The sequence below is a fragment of the Melospiza melodia genome, unplaced genomic scaffold (assembly GCF_035770615.1).
Source record: "Melospiza melodia melodia isolate bMelMel2 unplaced genomic scaffold, bMelMel2.pri scaffold_184, whole genome shotgun sequence".
NCBI classification, from domain to species: Eukaryota; Metazoa; Chordata; class Aves; order Passeriformes; family Passerellidae; genus Melospiza; species Melospiza melodia.
In genome coordinates, this window is record NW_026948527.1 from 75,189 (window position 1) to 97,608 (window position 22,420).

Sequence of the window (22,420 nt, forward strand, 5' to 3'; positions counted from 1 at the left end):
TGGTTTTTGGTGGTTTTGGGGTTTTCCAGGGGTTTGGGGTTTTTGGGCTTTTCCAGGGTTGGGGTTTTTGGGATTTGGGGTTCTCCAGGGGTTGGGATTTGGGATTTTTGGGGTTTCCAGGATTTGGGGTTTTTGGGGTTTTCCAGGGATTTGGGGTTTTTGGTATTTGAGGTTTTTGCTGGTTTGGGATTTTGGGATTTGGGGTTTGGGGTTTTTGGGATTTGGGGTTTGTGGGATGTGGGGTTTTCCAGGGATTTGGAATTTCTGGGATTTGGAGTTCTGGGGTTTTCAGGATTTTGGTTTTGGGGTTTTGGGATTTGGGGTTTCTGGGATTTGGGGTTTTTGGGGTTTCTGGGATTTGGGGTTCCCAGGATTTGGGGGTTTTGGAGTTCCCAGAATTTGGGGTTTCTGGGATTTGGGGTTTTTGGGGTTTTCAGGGTTTAGGGTTTTTGGGGTATCCAGGATTTGGGGTTTTCAGGGTTTAGGGTTTTTGGGGTTTCGGGGGTCTCACCTGGCCGCTCCTCGCGGGCCGGGGGCCCTTCGGCCTCGGGGTCCCTGTGGCCGGGTTCCCTCCTCCTCCTCCCCCTTGCGGGGCCCTTCGGCCTCGCTGCCATCGCCCGGTGACGGCGGCACCTCGGGGACGGGGGGCTGTGGGACACGAGGGGCTGTCACCCTCGGGGTCCCCATCCATGGGGACATCACACTCAGAGTGACAGGGACAGGGATGGGGACAGGGACAGGAGGGTGGGGACAGCGCTGGGGACAAGGATGGGGACAGCCAGGACACAGCTGGGGACAGAGAGGACACAGAGGGGACAGGGTTGGGGACAGCGAGGACACATCTGGGGACAGAGATGGGACAGAGTTGGGGACAAGGAGAACATGACTGGGACAGGGAGGACGTGGTAGGGACAGGGACAGGGTTGGGGACAGGGACATGGTGGGGACAGGGACTGGGTTGGGGACAGGGACAGGGTTGGGGACAGCTGTGTCACTCACATCTGTCTCCATCTTCTCGGGGCCTTTGGGCTCCTTCTCGTCCCTGGTGTCACCCTCGTCCCTGTCCGGGGGTGGCCCTGGCCCGTCCCCGCGCTCGCTGGGCGCCGCGCGTGGCTGGGGACAGGGGACGTCAGCACATCGCTCCCCATCCTGTCCCCATGTCCCCATCCTGTCCCCATCCCTGTCCCCTATACTTGTCCCTCTGTCCCCATCCCCGTCCCCATGTCCCCCCCCATTGTGTCCCCATGCCCCTGTCCCCTGTCCCCATCATGTCCCCCAGCCATGCCCCCATCCCGTGTCCCTCCCATTGTGTCCCCACCCCTGTCCCCATGTCCCCACCCCTGTCCCTGTGTCCCCCCATGTCCCCATTGTGTCCCCCACCCCTGTCCCCATGTCCCCAGCCGTGTGTCTCCATCCCTGTCCTCCTGTCCCCATACCTGTCCCCATGTCCCCATATATGTCCTCAGCATGTCCCCAGCTATGCCCCCATCCCCTGTCCCCATGTCCCCAGGCGTGTCCCCATCCCTGTCCCCATGTCCCCCCCCACTGTGTCCCCATGCCCCTGTCCTCATCCCTGTCCCTCTGTCCCCAACCCTGTCCCCCATGACCCCATCCCTGTCCCCATCCCTGTCCCTCTGTCCCCAGCCCTGTCCCCATGTCCCCATCCCTGTCCCCATCCCTGTCCCTCTGTCCCCAACCCTCTCCCCATGTCCCCATCCCTGTCTCCCTGTCCCTCTGTCCCCACCCCTGTCCCCGTGTCCCCACCCATGTCCCCAACCATGTTTCCATCCCCCCATCCCAGTCCCAATCCCCCCATCCCTGTCCCCGTCCCTGTCCCCGTGTCCCCCCCATTGTGTCCCCCCCATTGTGTCCCCACCATTGTGTCCCCACCCCTGTCCCCATTGTGTCCCCCCATGTCCCCCCGTGTTGGTTACCGGGCGTGGGGGGCGCGGGGCTGGGGGGGCCGCTCTGCTCGGGGCTGGGGGGGCCGGTCTTGGCGGGGGAGGAGGCGCGGGACGAGCGCTTGGAGTCGGCGCTGGGCTCGGGGGCCAGCTCGGGCAGGGACCAGCGCCCGTTGATGTGCTCGAACTCCTGCACCTGCACAGGGGACATGGGGAGGTCAGGGAACCCCAAAAACCCCAAAAATCCCACCCCAAAAACCTCAAAAACCCCGAAAATCCACCCCTAAAACCTCAAAAACCCTGAAAATCCCACCCCAAAACATCCCCAGGGCCCAGCGCGGGCAGGGACCAGCGCCCGTTGATGTGCTCGAACTCCTGCACCTGCACAGGGGACATGGAGGGCTCAGGGAAACCCGAAAACCCCCAAAACCCCCAAAAAGGGACCCTAAAAGCTCGCCAAACAAGCAGCTTGGTGGGACTCCAAAAATCAACCCAGGTGTGTCCCCAGGTGTTCAGGCCTGTCCCCATCCTGTCCCCAGGTGTCCCTGGCTGTCTCAGGGGTGTCCCCAGGTGTCCCCAGGTGTCCCCCGTACCTTTTTCTTGACGAGGGACATGACTCCGATGCGGGTCAGCACCTGCTGCCGGCTCAGCCCCTCCCCGTGTCCCTGGCTGTCCCCAGGGGTGTCCCAGGTGTCCCTGGCTGTCCCCAGGTGTGTCCCCCAGGTGTCCCCAGGTGTCCCCGTACCTTTTTCTTGACGAGGGACATGACTCCGATGCGGGTCAGCACCTGCTGCCGGCTCAGCCCCTCCCCATGTCCCTGGCTGTCCCCAGGGGTGTCCCAGGTGTCCCCAGGGGTGCCCCAGGTGTGTCCCCATCCTGTCCCCAGGTGTCCCTGGCTGTCCCCAGGTGTGTCCCCAGCCTGTCCCCAGGTGTCCCCGTACCTTTTTCTTGACGAGGGACATGACTCCGATGCGGGTCAGCACCTGCTGCCGGCTCAGCCCCTCCCTGGGGACGCCGTCCCGCGAACGTCTCGGAGCCGTCGGCGCCCGGCTCGCACAGGTGGCGCATGAACAGGGACACGTAGGCCCTGGGGGACAGGGGACAATGAACAGGGACACGTAGGCCCTGGGGACAGGGACAATGAACAGGGACAGCATGGACAGGGACACGTAGGCCCTGGGGACAGGGACAATGAACAGGGGACAGCATGGACAGGGACACGTAGGCCCTGGGGACAGGGACAATGAACAGGGACACGTAGGCCCTGGGGACAGTGACAGTGACAACGGGGGACAGGGACAGCATGGACAGGGACACGTAGGCCCTGGGGACAGTGACAGTGACAACGGGGACAGGGACAGCATGGACAGGGACACGTAGGCCCTGGGGACAGGGACAATGAACAGGGACAGCATGGACAGGGACACGTAGGCCCTGGGGACAGTGACAACGGGGACAGGGACAGCATGAACAGGGACACGTAGGCCCTGGGGACAGTGACAACGGGGACAGGGACAATGAACAGGGGACACGTAGGCCCTGGGGACAGGGACAGTGACAGCATGGACAGGGACACGTAGGCCCTGGGGACAAGGGACCAGGACAATGGGGACAGGGACAGCATGAACAGGGACACGTAGGCCCTGGGGACAAGGGACAATGGGGACAATGAACAGGGACACGTAGGCCCTGGGGACAGGGACAATGAACAGGGACAGCATGGACAGGGACACGTAGGCCCTGGGGACAAGGGACAATGGGGACAATGAACAGGGACATGTAGGCCCTGGGGACAGTGACAAGGGGGACAATGGGGACAGGGACAGCATGGACAGGGACACATAGGCCCTGGGGACAAGGGACAGTGACAACGGGGACAATGAACAGGGACAGCATGGACAGGGACAGCATGGACAGGGACACGTAGGCCCTGGGGACAAGGGACAGTGACAAAGGGGACAATGAACAGGGACACGTAGGCCCTGGGGACAAGGGGACAATGGGGACAATGAACAGAGACACACAGGCCTTGGGGACAAGGGACAGTGACAACGGGGACAGTGACAATGGGGACAATGAACAGGGACACGTAGGCCCTGGGGACAGCGCTCAGGGCCACTGCTGGGCCACCACCCTCTGTGCCACCACCAGGCCACCACCTCTGGGCCACTGCCACCGCCCCTGTGCCACCAGCCCTGCCTATGTCACTGCCTGAGCCACTGCCACCACCGCCTGTGCCACTGTCCCCTCCACCCGCACGCCCTGCCCCAAGGTCACTGTCCCCACAGATCCTGTCCCCAGGGTCCCTTGTCCCCATAGGTCACATCCCCAGGGTCCTTGTCCTCAAGGTCCCTTGTCCCCATGGATCCTGTCCCCAATGTCCCCTCTGTCCCCAATGTCCCTGATGTCCCTAGTGCCCCTAAAGTCCCCCAATGTCCCCAATGTCTCCAATCCCCCCAATGTCCCCAATGTCCCCGGTGTCCCCCCATGTCCCCACTGTCCCCAGTGTCCCCAATATCCCCATTGTCCCCACTGTCCCCAATGTCCCCACTGTCCCCAATGTCCCCACTGTCCCCAGTGTCCCCACTGTCCCCAATATCCCCAATATCCCCATTGTCCCCAGTGTCCCCACTGTCCCCAATGTCCCCAGTGTCCCCACTGTCCCCAGTGTCCCCACTGTCCCCAATGTCCCCACTGTCCCCAATGTCCCCACTGTCCCCAGTGTCCCCAGTGTCCCCACTGTCCCCGCTGTCCCCGTGCCATCAGCCCGTCCCCTCGTCACGGCGCCCGTGGGGCTGTGCCGGGGTCACACTGGGGACCAGGGACCTGCCACCGCTCTGGCGTCCCCTGGGCCACGCCCCGGCCCCCCGAGGGGACACGGGGACATCGGGGGTGGCTTTGTGTCGGCCTGAGGGGGACACGGCCTCGTCCGGGCCCCAGGAACACCGACAGCGACAGCGCTCGGCTGAGTAAGGGCTCATCATGTGGCACGGGGACACTGGGGACATTGGGGACATTGGGGGACAGTGGGGGGCATTGGGGATATTGGGGACAACGGAGACATTGGGAACATTGGGGACATGGGACAATGGAAGGCACAGGGACATTGGGGACACTGGGGGACACTGGGGACACTGGGGACATGGGACAATGGAGGGCACAGGGCCACACAGGAAGATGGGGGGGACACGGGGACAATAAGGACATGGGGACAATAAGGACGTGGGGATGAAAGGACACAGAGGACATGGGGACACACGGACACCTCCCTACGCTGCCACCACCTACCCCAGTGCCATCACCTGGTGTCAAGCCTTGTCCCCAGTGCCACCACCCATCCTTGATCCTTGATGCCACCACCCGTCCCCGATGCCACCATCCGTCCCTGATGCCACCACCCGTCCCTGATGCCACCATCCGTCCCTGATGCCACCACCCATCCTTGATGCCACCACCTATCCTCAATGCCACCACCGACCCTTGATGCCACCACCCATCCGTGACACCACCATGTCCCCATAGACCCCGTGGCCTCCCCAGTGCCACCACCCCTCCCCGGTGTCCCCAGCTGTCCCCAGCTGTCCCCAGGTGTCCCCGTTGTCACCTACTTGAACTCCTTCTCGGTTTTGCCCCGCAGGTCCCTCACGAGCCACTGGGACGTGAAGGCGTCCTGGGGCGGCATCCCCCAGCGCATGACGGCGTTGAGGAAAGCCTTGCGCTGCCTCGTGTTGAACCCCAGCACCTGGGGGACACAGGGGACATTGGGGACATCCGGGACATTGGGGACACCGGGAGCTTTGGGGACATTGGGGACATGGGTGACAGGGGACACTGCCATCATCCCCCAGCGCATGACGGCTCAACACTTCCTCATGTTGAACCCCAACACCTGGGGGGACATTGGGACACTGGGGACATTGGCTGTCTGGAGTTCCCTGGTGCCTTGTCCCTAAACATGGGGACACTGGCTCCAGGCGACCCCTGACCCTCTGATTTGGGGACCCAGGTGCTGAGGGGTCACTCAGGTGTCCGAGCCCCACGTGGAGGTGACCCAGGTGGCTCCAGGATGTCCCCTGGATGTCCCCATTGTCCCCGGGGGTGTCCCCACTGTCCCCGGGGGTGTCCCCCCTGTCCCCTCACCTCGATGTTGCCGCCCACGCGGGCCAGCAGTGGGGGGAGGGGTTTGTCCTTCTCGTTCCGCAGCTGCCGCTTGGACTGACGCCGGCCTGGGGGAGGGGAGGGGTCAGCACCCCCCCATGGCACCCTGACCCCCCTTGGGGACACCCCGAGCCCCCCAATGGCACCCTGACCCCCCTTGGGGACACCCAAATCCTTCCTTGGGGACACCCTGAGCCCCAATGGCACCCTGACCCCCCTTGGGGACACCCAAATCCTTCCTTGGGGACACCCTGACCCCCCCCATGGCACCCTGACGCCCCTTGGGGACACCCTGAGCCCCCAGTGGCACCCTGACCCCCCTTGGGGACACCCTGAGCCCCCAATGGCACCCTGACCCCCCTTGGGGACCCTGACCCCACTTGGGGACACCTTGACCCCTCTTGGGGACACCCTGACCCCTTTGGTGACACCCAATCCCCATTGGGGACACCCAGACCCCCTTGGGGACACTCTGAGCCATTCTGGCCCACCCAACCTCCCCTCTGGTGACACCCAGACCCCCCTGGGGACACCCTGATCCACCTTGGTGACACCCTGACCCCTTTGGGGACACTGAGACCCCCCACCCCGGGGTCCCTCACCCTCGGGCCGCTCGTCGAAGTCCTCGTCCTCCTCCTCGGAGCCCACCGAGTACTCGGACTGGTTATCTGGGGACACGGGGGGGACACTCAGTGACAGCCCAGCACGTGTCAGGGCCACCCAGTGCCACCCCAGTGTGTCCCAGTCCATCCCAGTATACCCCAGTCCACCCCAGTGTGTCCCAGTCCCTCCAGTGCCATCCCAGTCCACCCCAGTGTGTCCCAGTCCCTCCCAGTGCCATCCCAGTCCACCCCAGTCTGTCCCAGTGCCATCCCAGTCCCTCCCAGTCCATCCCAGTGCCCACCTTGGTCCTCCTGGGCGGCGTCGTTGCAGTTGCCCTGCTTGCGCACCAGCGCTTGCCCTTGCCCAGGTTCCATCCCAGTGCCTCCCAGTCCCTCCCAGTGCCATCCCAGTGTATCCCAGTCCATCCCAGTGCCATCCCAACCCCATCCCAGTATATCCCAGTCCCTCCCAATCCCATCCCAGTATATCCCAGTCCATCCCAGTGCCCACCTTGGTCCTCCTGGGCGGCGTCGTTGCAGTTGCCCTGCTTGTGCATGCTCTTGCCCTTGCCCAGGTTCCATCCCAGTGCCTCCCAGTCCCTCCCAGTGCCATCCCTGTATATCCCAGTCCATCCCAGTGCCATCCCAGTGTATCCCAGTCCATCCCAATCCCATCCCAGTCCCTCCCAGTCCATCCCAGTGCCCACCTTGGTCCTCCTGGGCAGCGTCGTTGCAGTTGCCCTGCTTGTGCATGCTCTTGCCCTTGCCCAGGTTCCATCCCAGTCCCTCCCAGTGCCATCCCAGTGTATCCCAGTCCCTCCCAGTGTGTCCCAGTCCCATCCCAGTCCATCCCAGTATATCCAGTCCCTCCCAATCCCATCCAGTCCCTCCCAGTCCATCCCAGTGCCCACCTTGGTCCTCCTGGGTGGCGTCGTCGTAGTTGCCCTGCTTGCGCACGCGCTTGCCCTTGCCCAGGTTCCATCCCAGTGCCTCCCAGTCCCTCCCAGTGCCATCCCTGTATATCCCAGTCCATCCAGTGCCATCCCAGTGTATCCCAGTCCATCCCAGTGCCATCTCAGTCCCTCCCAGTCCATCCCAGTGCCCACCTTGGTCCTCCTGGGCGGCGTCGTTGTAGTTGACCTGCTTGCGCACGCGCTTGCCCTTGCCCAGGTTGCGGGCCAGGTCCTCCTGCTGCTGCTCGTAGTGGTGCCTCAGCAGCTTCTCCCAGTAGTCGGGGTCCACGTTCTCCTCCTGCTGATGATCTCCCGCTCGATCTCCTCGATCTGCCGGACACGCGGGGTCACCCGGGGTCACCCAGGGGTCACCCGGGTCACCCAGGGGTCAGTGCCGTGTCGGTCAGCGCTGGGGACGACGGTCTGCCCAGCACTGGTGTCCCTGTCCTTGGTGTCTCCAGCATCATAATCATCATCATCTCCATCATCTCCACCATCCTCATCATCCTCATCATCTCCATCTCCACTGTTCCCATCTTCATCATTTTCATCATCTCCATCATCTCCAGAATCCCCAATTCCATCATCTCATTGTCCCCACCCCATTGTCCCCAATCCTACTGTCCCCATCCCACCGTCCCCATCTCATTGTCCCCATCCCATTGTCCCCATCCCATTGCCCCCAATCCCACTGTCCCCAATCCCCTGTATCCATCCCACTGTCCCCAATCCCATTGCCCCCAATCCCACTGTCCCCAATCCCATTGTCCCCAATCCCATTGTCCCATCACTTCCCTCTCCACCATCTCCAATGTCCCCACGTCCTTCACCCACCCAACATCTCCTCTCTCCATCCCCTTCAGGCTCCCCAGTCCTGCCATGCCCCTGTCCCTCTGTGTCCCCCAGTGTCCCCATTGTCCCCAGCACACCTTGTCCTCCTCCCTGACGACGTACTGGGCCACCTTGAAGGAGCTCAGGTACTCGTTCATGTTCTGCACGTCGGCGTCGTCGGTGGCGTCCTGGTTGCGGTCCAGCAGCCGCGCGATGGCCTCGTTGTCGTAGTGGATGACGCTGCTGTCCTCCTCCTTGTTGTCCCCTGCGTGTGGCCACGCCGTGTCACACGTGCTGGGACACGGCTGGACACGGCCACGTGTGCTGGGACAACGGCCGGATGCGCTCCAAGGTGAGGTGACACGGTTTTGTCACATCCCAAGATGGCCCAACGTGGCTTTGTCACACCCCAGCTTGACCCAACGTGGCCCAGTCCATGTCAGCATGGCCCAGTCCAACCCAACATGGTCCAAAACGTGGCCCAGCTCAACCCAACGCAGCTCAGCCCAACCCAACATGGCTCACTCATCCCAGCACAGCCCAGTTCAACTCAACGTGGCCCAGCATAACCCAGTCCAACTCAACACGACCCAGTCCATCCCATCCCATCCCACCCCACCCTATCCCATCCCATCCCATCCCATCCCATCCCAGGTGTTCCTCACTCATCCCAGACGTTTTTCTCCATCCCACTCCACCCCATCCCATCCTATTATCCCATCCCATCCCACCCCATAGATCCCATCCCATTTCAGGTGTTCCTCACCCATCCCAGAGATTTTTCTCCATCCCAGTATCCCACCCCATGGATACATCCCATTATCCCATCCCATCCCACCCCATGGATCTCATCCCGTCTCAGGTGTTCCTCACACATCCCAGAGGTTTTTCTCCATCCCACCCCATGGATCCCACCCCATCCCATCCCATGGGTCCCATTCCATGGGTCCCACCCCATCCCAGATGTTCCTCACCCATCCCAGAGGTTTTTCTCCACCCCACCCCACGGATCCCACCCCACCCCACGCCATGCCCACCCTCGTTCTCGTCCTTGAAGAGCTCCTCGGTGCCGAACTTGAGGATGTCGTCGAGCTCCTGCTTGGACATGGAGCCGGCCTTGGAGCCCAGCCCCGGGCGCACCACCAGGTGCGTCAGCATCATCTTGCGCTTGGCCACCTGCGTGATCCGCTCCTCCACCGAGGCCCGCGTCACAAAGCGGTAAATCATCACCTTGTTGGCCTGGCCGATGCGGTGGGCGCGGCTGAACGCCTGAAAGGGAGGGGACGTGGTGGGGACATGGTGGGGACATGGTGGGGACAGCGTGGGGACATGAGGGGACACCATGGCCGATGCGGTGGGCGCAGCTGAACGCCTGTGGGGAGGGGACATGGTGGGGACAGCATGGGGACAGCATGGGGACACACCAGGGGCATGACAGACGGGATGGGGACACATCCTGGCCGATGTGGTGGGCACGGCTGAATGCCTGAGAGAGAGGGGACAGGTCAGGGACAGTGTGGGGACAGCATGAGGACACACCAGGGGCATGACAGACGGGATGGGGGACACAGCCTGGCCAATGCGATGGGCGCGGCTGAACGCCTGCGGGGACGAGGACATGGTGGGGACATGGTGGGGACACACTAGGGACACCCCAGGGACATGAGGGGACACCATGGCCGATGCGGTGAGCAGGGCTGAAGGCCTGAAAGGGAGGGAACAGGTCAGGGACAGTGTGGGGACAGCACAGGGACACACCAGGGGCATGAGGGGACACCATGGCCGATGTGGTGGGCGCAGCTGAACGCCTGTGGGGAGGGAACAGGTCAGGGACAGCCTGGGGACAGCCTGGGGACAGCGTGGGGACAGGTCAGGGACACGTCTGATGGGATGGGGACACACCAGGGACACAGCAGGGACATGGGGGGACACCTTGGCTAATGCGGTGAGCCTGGCTGAACGCTTGTGGGGACGGGGACATCATGGGGACAGGTCAAGGACATCATGGAGACATCCTGGGGACACCTCAGGGACTTGGCAATCAGGGGAGACAGGGAGCTAGGGAGGGTGACACTGGCCAGGTGACACTGTCCAGGTGCCTGGTGCCAGGGGATGGCATTGCACAGGTGACAGTGCTCAGGTGTGTGACACCGGCCAGGTGCCAGTGCCCAGGTGCCCGGTTCTGGGGAGGGCATTGCACAGGTGCCAGTGCCCAGGTGCCCACCTGGATGTCGTTGTGGGGGTTCCAGTCCGAGTCGAAGATCACCACCGTGTCGGCCGTCGCCAGGTTGATGCCGAGGCCCCCGGCCCGCGTCGACAGCAGGAAACAGAACTGCTGCGCCCCCGGCGCTGCCCCCCCGGCGTCAGTGACGGACCCAAACCACCCCAAATTCACCCCAAAACCACCCCAAATTCACCCCAAAACCACCCTCACTGCTGCGCCCCCGGCGCTGCCCCCCCGGCGTCAGTGACGGACCCAAACCACCCCAAATTCACCCCAAAACCACCCCAAATTCACCCCAAAACCACCCTCACTGCTGCGCCCCCGGCGCTGCCCCCCCGGCGTCAGTGACGGACCCAAACCACCCCAAATTCACCCCAAAACCACCCCAAAACCACCCTCACTGCTGCGCCCCCGGCGCTGCCCCCCCGGCGTCAGTGACGGACCCAAACCACCCCGAATTCACCCCAAAACCACCCCAAAACCACCCTCACTGCTGCGCCCCCGGCGCTGTCCCCCCGGCGTCAGTGATGGACCCAAACCGCCCTGAATTCACCCCAAATTCACCCCAAAAACACCCTTAACCCAACCCCTCAGCGCTGCCCCCCCAGTGTCAGTGATGGACTCAAACCGCCCCAAATTCACCCCATAAACACCTCAACTCCCCCTGTCCCTGTCCCCTGTGTCTCCTGTCCCATTTTCTGTCCCTTGTCCCACCCGCTGTCCCCAGTCCCTGTCCCCATCCCCTGTCCCACCTGCTGTCCCTGTCCATGTCACCTCTCCCTATCCCTGTCCCCTGTCCCTGTCATTGTCCCCCGTCCCTGTCCCCATCGCTACCATTGAAGCGGTCGATGGCCTCCTGCCGCAGGGCCCCGCTCCATCCCCTGTCCCATCCCTGTCATTGTCCCCTGTCCCTGTCATTGTCCCCTGTCCCCATCCCTGTCCCCGTGTCCCCTGTCCCTGTCATTGTCCCCTGTCCCTATCCCATGTCCCCGTGTCCCCTGTCATTGTCCCCATCCCTGTCCCTGTCCCCATCGCTACCATTGAAGCGGTCGATGGCCTCCTGCCGCAGGGCCCCCCCCACTCCATCCCCTGTCCCATCCCTGTCCCCATTGCTGTCCCCTGTTCCTGTCCATGTCCCCATGTCCCCTGTTCCTGTCCATGTCCCCTGTCCCCTGTCCCTGTCCCCGTGTCCCCTGTCCCCATCATTGTCCCCGTCCCTGTCCCCGTCGGTACCGTTGAAGCGGTCGATGGCCTCCTGCCGCAGGGCCCCGCTCCATCCCCTGTCCCATCCCTGTCCATGTCACCTGTCCCTGTCCCCCTGTCCCCGTGTCCCCTGTCATTGTCCCATGTCCCCATCCCTATCCCCATTGCTGTCCCCTGTCCCTGTCATTGTCCCCGTCCCTGTCCCCATCGCTACCGTTGAAGCGGTCGATGGCCTCCTGCCGCAGGGCCCCGCTCCATCCCCTGTCCCACCTGCTGTCCCTGTCCCCATTGCTGCCCCCTGTCCCTGTCATTGTCCCCTGTCCCCATTGCTGTCCCCTGTTCCTGTCATTGTCCCCTGTCCCCATCCCTGTCCCCATTGCTGTCCCCTGTCCCCATCATTGTCCCCGTCCCCGTCCCCGTCGGTACCGTTGAAGCGGTCGATGGCCTCCTGCCGCAGGGCCCCCCCCGCTCCATCCCCTGTCCCACCTGCTGTCCCTGTCCCCATTGCTGCCCCCTGTCCCTGTCATTGTCCCCTGTCCCCATTGCTGTCCCCTGTTCCTGTCATTGTCCCCTGTCCCCATTGCTGTCCCCTGTCCCTATCATTGTCCCTGTCCCCGTCCCCGTCGGTACCGTTGAAGCGGTCGATGGCCTCCTGCCGCAGGGCCCCCCCCGCTCCATCCCCTGTCCCACCTGCTGTCCCTGTCCCTGTCCCCGTGTCCCCTGTCCCCGTCATTGTCCCCGTCCCTGTCCCCGTCGGTACCGTTGAAGCGGTCGATGGCCTCCTGCCGCAGGGCCCCGCTCCATCCCCTGTCCCATCCCTGTCCCCATTGCTGTCCCCTGTTCCTGTCCATGTCCCCTGTCCCTATCCCTGTCCCCGTGTCCCCTGTTCCTGTCCATGTCCCCTGTCCCTGTCCCTGTCCCCGTGTCCCCTGTCCCCGTCATTGTCCCCGTCCCTGTCCCCGTCGGTACCGTTGAAGCGGTCGATGGCCTCCTGCCGCAGGGCCCCGCTCCATCCCCTGTCCCATCCCTGTCCCTGTCCCTGTCCCCGTGTCCCCTGTCCCTGTCATTGTCCCCTGTCCCCGTCCCTGTCCCCGTCGGTACCGTTGAAGCGGTCGATGGCCTCCTGCCGCAGGGCCCCGGTGATGCCGCCGTCGATGCGCTCGTACTTGTAGCCCTCGTAGTCCAGGAAATCCTCCAGCAGGTCCAGCATCTTGGTCATCTGTGAGCACTGGTCAGACTGGGAGCCACTGGGAGCCACTGGGAGGGACTGGGGAGCCTGTACTGGGCACACTGGGAGGGACTGGGAGGGACTGGGAGGGACTGGGGAGCCTGTACTGGGCACACTGGGAGGGACTGGGAAGGACTGGGAGGGACTGGGGAGCCTGTACTGGGCACACTGGGAGGGACTGGGAAGGACTGGGAGGGACTGGGGAGCCTGTACTGGGCACACTGGGAGCCACTGGGAGGGACTGGGAGAGACTGGGAGGGACTGGGGAGCCTGTACTGGGCACACTGGGAGCCACTGGGAGGGACTGGGAGGGACTGGGAGAGACTGGGAGGGACTGGGGAGCCTGTACTGGGCACACTGGGAGGGACTGGGAGAGCCCATACTGGGCAGACTGGTGGGATTTGGGGTATTTTGGGGTCCCACCTGGGAGAAGATGAGCACGCGGTTGTTCTGTGGGGATTTTGGGGGTATTTCAGGGATATTTTGGGATAATTTGGGATGTTTTGGGGAGTTTTGGGGTCCCACTTGTGAGAAGATGAGCACGCGGTGGTTCTGGGGATGGTTTTTGGGTATTTCAGGGATAATTTGGGATGTTTTGGGGAGTTCTGGGGTCCCACCTGGGAGAAGATGAGCACATAGTGGTTCTGGGGCAATTTTGGGTGGTTTTGGGGATATTTTGGGGTGATTTTGGGGTCCCACCTGGGAGAAGATGAGCACGCGGTGGTTCTGGGGATGGGTTTGGGGTATTTCAGGGATATTTTGGGGTAGTTTTGGGGTCCCAGCTGTGAGAAGATGAGCACGCGGTGGTTCTGGGGGGATTTTGGGTGGTTTTAGGGATATTTAGGGACATTTTGGGGTGGTTTGGGGTCCCACCTGTGAGAAGATGAGCACGCGGTGGTTCTGCTCCTTCAGCTTGCGCAGCATCTTCTGCAGCAGCAGCAGCTTCCCCGAGGCCTTGATCAGCGCCCCGCCCTCGTAGGCGCCGCTCGGCAGCTTCGGGGACTCCTGGGGACAGGGACACCGCCAGGTCACCACGGGGACACCGCCAGGTCACCCACGGGGACACCGCCAGGTCACCCATGGGGACATCACCCACGGGGACATCACCCACAGGGACACCGCCAGGTCACCACGGGGACATCACCCACAGGGACACCACCAGGTCACCATGGGGACACCGCCAGGTCACCCACGGGGACATCACCATGGGGACATCGCCAGGTCACCCACGGGGACATCACCCATGGAACATCACCCACAGGGACATCGCCAGGTCACCCACAGGGACATCACCATGGGGACACGGCCAGGTCACCCACAGGGACATCACTGTGTCACCCACGGGGACAGGTGTCCCCCCACGATCTCCATGTCCCCTCCACGCTCCTCCACCCCATGTCCCTCTGTCCCTGCCATGTCACTCCAACCCCTTCTTGTCCCCACATCCCTCCGTGTCCCCAAGTTCACCAGCCTACATCCTTGTGTCCCCTCCCTGTCCCCATGTCCCCTCCCTGTCCCTCCATGTCCCCATGTCCCACATCCCTGTGTCCCCTCCCTGTCCCCATGTCCCCTCCATGTCCCTCCATGTCCCCATGTCCCACATCCCTGTGTCCCCTCCCTGTCCCCATGTCCCCTCCATGTCCCTCCATGTCCCCATGTCCCACATCCTTTTAACCCCTCCCTGTCCCCATGGCCGCCCATGCCCTCTCCCTGTCCCCATGTCCCCTCACACCCCCAGCTGTCCCCATGTCCCCAGTGTCCCTGGTGCCCCAGTGTCCCCCCACACCCCCTTTGTGTCCCCATGTCCTTGGTGTCCCCATATCCCCCCACACCCCCAGCTGTCCCCATGTCCCTGGTGCCGCTGTGTCCCCCCACACCCCCAGCTGTCCCCATGTCCCTGGTGTCCCTGGTGCCCCTGTGTCCCCCCACACCCCCCTTGGTGTCCCCATGTCCCCCCACACCCCCCTTGGTGTCCCTGGTGCCCCCGTGTCCTTCCATGTCTCCGGCTGTCCCCGTGTCCCCACGTGTCCCCGCTGTCCCCACGTCCCGCCACACCCCCCGGTGTCCCCCCGTGTCCCCGCTGTCCCCAAGCGCCCACCATGGCGGCCACGGGGAACAGGTAGGGGTGGTTGCAGCACTTCTTGAGGTCCATCATGATGTTGAGCAGCGACACCTGGTTGCCGCCGCCGCGCGAGTTGAGCGCCTCGAAGTTCCTCGTCAGGATGTACTTGTAGTACTTCCTGCGGGGACAGCGGTGCCACCGGCCGCTCTGGGGACACCGCGGTGGCACTGGCAGGGCCGGGGGGGACGGCGCCCGGGGCGGGGGACAGCGGGGGCTCACTTCTGCATGGGGCTGAGCTCCACGCGCACGATCAGCTCCGTCTTGGCCGGCATGTTCTTGAAGACGTCGGCCTTGAGGCGCCGCAGCATGTGGGGGCCCAGCAGGTCGTGGAGCTTCTTGATCTGGTCCTCCTTGGAGATGTCGGCAAACTCCTCCAGGAACCCCTCCAGGTTACTGGGGACACGGGGACAGGGTCAGTGTGGGGACATGGGGACATGGAGGGACACAGGAACCCCTCCAGGTTATTGGGGACACGGGGACAGGGTCAGTGTGGGGACATGGGGACATGGGGGGACACAGGAACCCCTCCAGGTTACTGGGGACACGGGGGACATGGGGACAGGGTCAGTGTGGGGACATGGGGACATGGAGGGACACAGGAACCCCTCCAGGTTATTGGGGACACGGGGACAGGGTCAGTGTGGGGACATGGAGGGACACAGGAACCCCTCCAGGTTACTGGGGACACGGGGACAGGGTCAGTGTGGGGACATGGGGGGACACAGGAACCCCTCCAGGTTACTGGGGACACGGGGACAGGGTCAGTGTGGGGACATGGGGACATGGGGGGACACAGGAACACTGATCTGGTCCTCCTTGGAGATGTCGGCAAACTCCTCCAGGAACCCCTCCAGGTTACTGGGGACACGGGGGACACGGGGACAGGGTCAGTGTGGGGACATGGAGGGGACATGGGGGGACACAGGAACCCCTCCAGGTTACTGGGGACAGGGGGACACGGGGACAGGGTCAGTGTGGGGACATGGGGACATGGAGGGGACATGGGGACATGGATGTGGGGTGGAAGGGACACAGGAACCCCTCCAGGTTACTGGGGACAGAGGGGACAGAGGGACACAGTCAGTGTGGGGACAGGGGGGGACATGGAGGGGACACAGGAGGTGACACACAGGTGACAGTGACTCACTTGAACCTCTCGGGGGTCAGGAAGTTGAGCAGGTGGAACAGCTCCTCCAGGTTGTTCTGCAGCGGGGTCCCCGTCAGCAGCAGCTTGTGCTCGATCTTGTACCCGTTCAGCACCCGGAAAAACTGCGGGGACACGGCTCAGACACCCCAAAATACACCTGGGCATCCCCAGATACACCTGGGGCACCCTGAAACACACCTGGGCACCCCTGATCCCCCGGAAAAACTGCGGGGACACGGCTCAGACACCCCAAAATACACCCGGGCACCCCCAGATACACCTGGGGCACCCTGAAACACACCTGGGCACCCCTGATCCCCCGGAAAAACTGCGGGGACACGGCTCAGACACCCCAAAATAAACCTGGGATACCCCAAAATATACCTGGGCACCCCCGTCAGACACCCCAAAAACACCTGGGCACCCCAAAACCTGCCTGGGTACTCCCAGATACACCTGGGCATCCCCTGATCCCCCGGAAGAATTGCGGGGACACGGCTCAGACACCCCAAAATACACCTGGGGCACCCCAAAATATACCTGGGGCACCCCAAAACACACCAAGGCACCCCCAGATCCACCTGAGACACCCCTGACATCCACCTGGGCACCCTCAAGGACCCTAAAATCAGGGATCCCTGGTTTTTGGGGTGCCCTCAGCCCCATCCCCAGGTTTTGGGGTGCCCCCAGCCCCACACCCAGGTTTTGGGGTGCCCCCCACAGCCATGCCCGGTTTTTGGGGTGCCCCCCACCTTGGACTGGTTATTTTTGAGGTGGTGATCCTCGTCCACCACCAGGCAGGTACCCAACAATCCCCCAGCCCCATACCCAGTTTTTGGGGTGCCCCCAGCCCCACGCCCGGTTTTTGGGGTGCCCCCAGCCCCATGGGCAGTTTTTGGGGTGCCCCCAGCCCTGTGCCCGGTTTTTGGGGTGCCCCCCACCTTGGACTGGTTGTTCTTGAGCCGGTGGGCCTCGTCCACCACCAGGCAGGTACCCAACAATCCCCCAGCCCCATACCCAGTTTTTGGGGTGCCCCCAGCCCCCCGCCCGGTTTTTGGGGTGCCCCCAGCCCCGTGCCCAGTTTTTGGGGTGCCCCCCACCTTGGACTGGTTGTTCTTGAGCCGGTGGGCCTCGTCCACCACCAGGCAGGCCCAGCGGATGGAGCCCAGCGCCGCCTGGTCGATGGTGATCAGCTCGTAGGACGTGAGCAGAACGTGGAACTTCACCTGGGCCTCGCGCTGCGGGCACGGCCACGGGGTCAGCGGGAGCCCAAAACACCCCCGGCACCCCAAAACAGGGGAACAGCACACCCAGAACCCCAAAACGTGGAAACAGCACACCCAGAAACCTCCAAACATCACCCAGAACCCTGAAACATGGAAACAGCACACCCAGAAACCCCCAAACATCACCCAGAACCCTGAAACATGGAAACAGCACACCCAGAAACCCCCAAACCCCACCCAGAACCCCAGAACGTGGAAACAGCACACCCAGAAACCTCCAAACCCCACCCAGAACCCCAAAACATGGAAACAGCACACCCAGAACCCCAAAACATGGAAAAAACCAACCTAGAACCCCCCAGACATCACCCAGAACCCCAAAACATGGAAACAGCACACCCAGAAACCTCCAAACATCACCCAGAACCCCAAAACATGGAAACAGCACACCCAGAAACCCCCAAATGTCACCCAGAACCCCCAAACATGGAAACAGCACACCCTGAACCCCCCAAACCCCACCCTGAACCCCAAGGTGACCCAAGTATCCAGGTGCCATCCCTAGATGTCCCCCAGCTGTCCATGTGCCACTCCCAAGTGTCCATGTGCCACCCCCAGGTGCCACCTCCAGGTGTCCCCCAGCTGTCCATGTGCCACCCCAGGTGCCAGGTGCCACCCGCAGGTGTCCCAGCTGTCCCCACACCCCACCTTCATCTTGAAGAGTCCATGTACCACCCCAGTGTCCCCCAGGTGCCACCCCCAGATGTCACCTCCAGATGTCCATGTGCCACCTCCAGCTGGCCCCAGGTGTCCACGTGCCACCCGCAGGTCCCCCAGCTGTCTGAGTGCCACTCCCAGGTGTCCCCCATCTGTCCAGGTGCCACCCCAGGTGCCACCCGCAGGTGTCCCAGCTGTCCCCATGCCCCACCTTCATCTTGAAGAGTCCATGTACCACCCCACTGTCCCCCAGGTGCCACCCCATCAGTCCAGGTGCCACCCGCAGGTGTCCCAGCTGTCCCCGTGCCCCACCTTCATCTTGAAGAGTCCATGTACCACCCCATTGTCCCCCAGGTGCCACCCGCAGCTGTCCATATGCCACCTGCAGGTGTCCCAGGTGTCCCCATGCCTCACCTTCATCCTGAAGTGTCCATGTACCACCCCACTGTCCCCCAGGTGCCACCCCCATCTGTCCAGATGCCACCCCAGATGTTCCCCAGCTGTCCATGTGCCACCCCCATCTGTCCAGACGCCACCCCAACTGTCCAGGTGCCACTCCAGGTGCCACCCCCATCTGTCCAAGTGCCACCTTGCTGTCCCCCAGCTGTCCATGTGCCACCCCAGGTGCCACCCCCAGTGTCCCCGGGCCCCACCTTCATCTTGAACTGTCCATGTACCACCCCATTGTCCCCCAGGTGCCACTCCCATCAGTCCAGGTGCCACCCCAGGTGCCACTCCCATCAGTCCAGGTGCCACCCCAGGTGCCACCTTGGTGCCCCACCTTCATCTTGAAGTGTCCATGTACCACCCCAGTGTCCCCCAGGTGCCACCCCAGGTGCCACTCCGGTGTCCCCGGTGTCCCACCTTCATCTTGAAGGCCTTCTTGCCGCCCTTCATGGCGTTGTCGTCGAAGGAGAACTCGTTCTCGCGGATGATGGCCCGGCTGTCCTTGTCCCCCGTGTAGGTGACGACGTAGAACGCCGGGGCCCACATCTGGAACTCGCGCTCCCAGTTGATGATGGTGGAGAGCGGGGCACTGACGAGGAACGGGCCCTTGGTGTGGCCCTGGGGGACACTGTGTCACACCACGGGGACAGCCTGGGGACACTGTGTCACACCACGGGGACAGGGGACATGGGGACAGCCTGGGGACACTGTGTCACACCACGGGGACAGCCTGGGGACACTGTGTCACACCATGGGGACAGGGGACATGGGGACAGCCTGGGGACGCTGTGTCACATGGGGACAGCCCTGGGGACACTGTGTCACACCACGGGGACAGCCTGGGGACACTGTGTCACACCATGGGGACAGCCCTGGGGACGCTGTGTCACACCATGGGGACAGGGGACATGGGGACAGCCTGGGGACACTGTGTCACACCATGGGGACAGGGGACATGGGGACAGCCTGGGGACACTGTGTCACACCATGGGGACAGCCCTGGGGACGCTGTGTCACACCATGGGGACAGGGGACATGGGGACAGCCTGGGGACACTGTGTCACACCATGGGGACAGCCTGGGGACACTGTGTCACACCATGGGGGCAGGTCTTGGGGGACATGGGGACATTATAGGACAGGACCTTGGGCAACTTGGGGTCAGGGGGCAAGTGTGACAACAAGGGACCAGGCAGGTGACCCCAGTGACCACATGGGTGACCCCAGGGCCACATCAGTGACCCCAGCGGCCAGGCTGATGACCAACGGAACATGTGGGTGACCCTGGGGACCAGGAGGTGACCCCAGCAGTTGACTCCAGGTCCATGTGGGTGACCCCAGCCCCACATGGGTGCCCCCAGTGACCACACAGGTGCCCCCAGAGGTGCCCCGCAGGTGCCCCCAGGCTCACGTGAGTGACCCCAGTGACCACGTGAGTGACCCCAGGCCCATGTGGATGACCCCAGGCCCATGAGAGTGACCCCAGTGACCATGTGGATGACCCCAGTGACCATGTGGGTGCCCCCAGTGACCATGTGGGTGCCCCCAGCCCCACACAGGTGCCCTCAGAAGTGCCTCCAGGCCCACCTGGATGACCTTAGTGACCAGGCAGGTGCCCCCAGCCCCACGTGGGTGCCCCCAGCCGCACACAGGCGCCCCGCAGGTGCCCTCACCTCCTTGTAGAGCGAGTAGAGGAAGACGATGGTCTGGATGGTCTTGCCCAGCCCCATCTCGTCGGCCAGGATGGTGTCGGTGCTCTGCGCCCACGAGAAGCGCAGCCAGTTGAGCCCCTCCAGCTGGTACAGGTGCAGCGTGCCGCCCGTGGCCGTGATGAAGCGCGGCTGCGTCTCGTACTTCACCGTGGGCTGCGGGGACACGGCTGTCACCGGGGGGACACGCCACCACAGACACCCCAACATGGGGATGGAGGGGTCACAGGGGCTGGGTTTGGGGGGACACGGCTGTCACCGGGGGGACACGCCACCACAGACACCCCAAACAGGGATGCAGGGGTCACAGGGACTGGGTTTGGGGGGACACGGCTGTCACCGGGGGGACACGCCACCACAGACACCCCAAACAGGGATGGAGGGGTCACAGGGACTGGGTTTGGGGGGACACGGCTGTCACCGGGGGGACACGCCACCACAGACACCCCAAACAGGGATGCAGGGGTCACAGGGATCAGGGGAACCAGGTTTGGGGGGACACGGCTGTCACCAGGGGGACACGCCACCACAGACAGCCCCATGGTGGATGGAGGTGACACAGGAACCGGGTTTGGGCGGGATTCAGGTGTTCAGGACACCCCAAAAACCCACAGGGGTCTGGAGGTGTCACAGGGCTCAGGTGTGTCAAGGGAACCAGGTTTGGGGGACACTCAGAGCACCCCAAAAATCCCCACAGAGCTGGAGGTGACACAGGGCTCAGGTGGGCTCAGGTGGGCTCACGGGAACCAGGTTTGGGGTGCTCAGGTGTCCGGGAATGTCCCCAAAGGCTCCCCCAGTTTCTGGGGTGCCCAGTTTTGGGGTCTCTAGTTTTTGGGGTGCCCAGTTTTGGGATCCCCAGTTTTTGGGGTGCCCAGTTTTTGGGGTGCCCAATTTTGGGGTCTCCAGTTTTTGGGGTGCCCAGTTTTGGGATCCCCAGTTTTTGGGATCCCCAGTTTTTGGGGATGCTCAGTTTTTGGGATGCCCAGTTTTTGGGGTGCCCAGTTTTTGGGCTCCCCAATTTTTAGGTTCCCCAGTTTTTGGGGTGACTCACGTCGTTGGTGGGCGAGTCGGGGGGTCCCTCCCCCGGCGTCTCCTTCTTCTTCTTCTTGTAACGGCGCGGCTGGGCCGGGTCCTCGCCCATGAACACCTCCCTGGGGACACCGGGGACATTGGGGACACCGGGGGACACCAGGGGACACCGGGGGACATCAGGGGACACCCTGCAACCCCAGTGTCCCCCCAGTGTCCCTCCAGTGTCCCCAGTGTCCCCTCACCGGTGTTTCCAGTATGCACACCCCTGTACCCCCAATGTCCCAGTGTCCCCTCAGTGTCCCCAATGTCCCCAGTGTCCCCTCACCGGTGTTTCCAGTAGGCACACCCCTGTGCCCCCAATGTCCCCAGTGTCCCCTCAGTGTCCCCCCAATGTCCCCAGTGTCCCCCCAGTGTCCCCAGTGTCCCCAATGTCCCCTCACCGGTGTTTCCAGTATGCACACCCCTGTAACCCCAATGTTCCCCCAGTGTCCCCAATGTCCCCAGTGTCCCCGCAGTGTCCCCAATGTCCCCAGTGTCCCCCCAGTGTCCCTCACTGGTGTTTCCAGCAGGCACACCCCTGTAACCCCAATGTCCCTGCAGTGTCCCCAGTGTCCCCAGTGTCCCTCACCGGTGTTTCCAGTAGGCACACCCCTGTACCCCCAATGTCCCCAGTGTCCCCCCAATGTCCCCAGTGTCCCCAGGGTCCCCAGTGTCCCTCACCGGTGTTTCCAGCAGGCACATCCCTGTAACCCCGATGTCCCCAGTGTCCCCTCAGTGTCCCCCCAGTGTCCCCAATGTCCCCAGTGTCCCCTCACCAGTGTTTCCAGTAGGCACACCCCTGTACCCCCAATGTCCCCAGTGTCCCCTCAGTGTCCCCCCAGTGTCCCCAGTGTCCCTCACCGGTGTTTCCAGTAGGCACAC

General features: G+C 63.2%; 1 protein-coding gene across 1 annotated transcript in view; it reads right to left on the reverse strand.

Moving 5' to 3' along the window:
* LOC134433517 (chromodomain-helicase-DNA-binding protein 3-like) overlaps positions 1 to 22,420 on the reverse strand; it is a 45,072-nt gene that overhangs the window by 8,521 nt on the left and 14,131 nt on the right. The window contains 22 exon segments of the mRNA XM_063182351.1: positions 512 to 648; positions 1,000 to 1,113; positions 1,940 to 2,097; positions 2,843 to 2,920; positions 2,922 to 2,988; positions 5,510 to 5,643; positions 6,042 to 6,127; positions 6,662 to 6,727; positions 7,768 to 7,917; positions 7,920 to 7,944; positions 8,544 to 8,710; positions 9,483 to 9,714; positions 10,670 to 10,794; positions 12,974 to 13,091; positions 13,974 to 14,105; positions 15,199 to 15,340; positions 15,442 to 15,615; positions 16,370 to 16,491; positions 17,470 to 17,607; positions 19,177 to 19,377; positions 20,432 to 20,623; positions 21,519 to 21,618. Coding sequence (XP_063038421.1) covers positions 512 to 648; positions 1,000 to 1,113; positions 1,940 to 2,097; positions 2,843 to 2,920; positions 2,922 to 2,988; positions 5,510 to 5,643; positions 6,042 to 6,127; positions 6,662 to 6,727; positions 7,768 to 7,917; positions 7,920 to 7,944; positions 8,544 to 8,710; positions 9,483 to 9,714; positions 10,670 to 10,794; positions 12,974 to 13,091; positions 13,974 to 14,105; positions 15,199 to 15,340; positions 15,442 to 15,615; positions 16,370 to 16,491; positions 17,470 to 17,607; positions 19,177 to 19,377; positions 20,432 to 20,623; positions 21,519 to 21,618 — 2,858 coding nt within the window.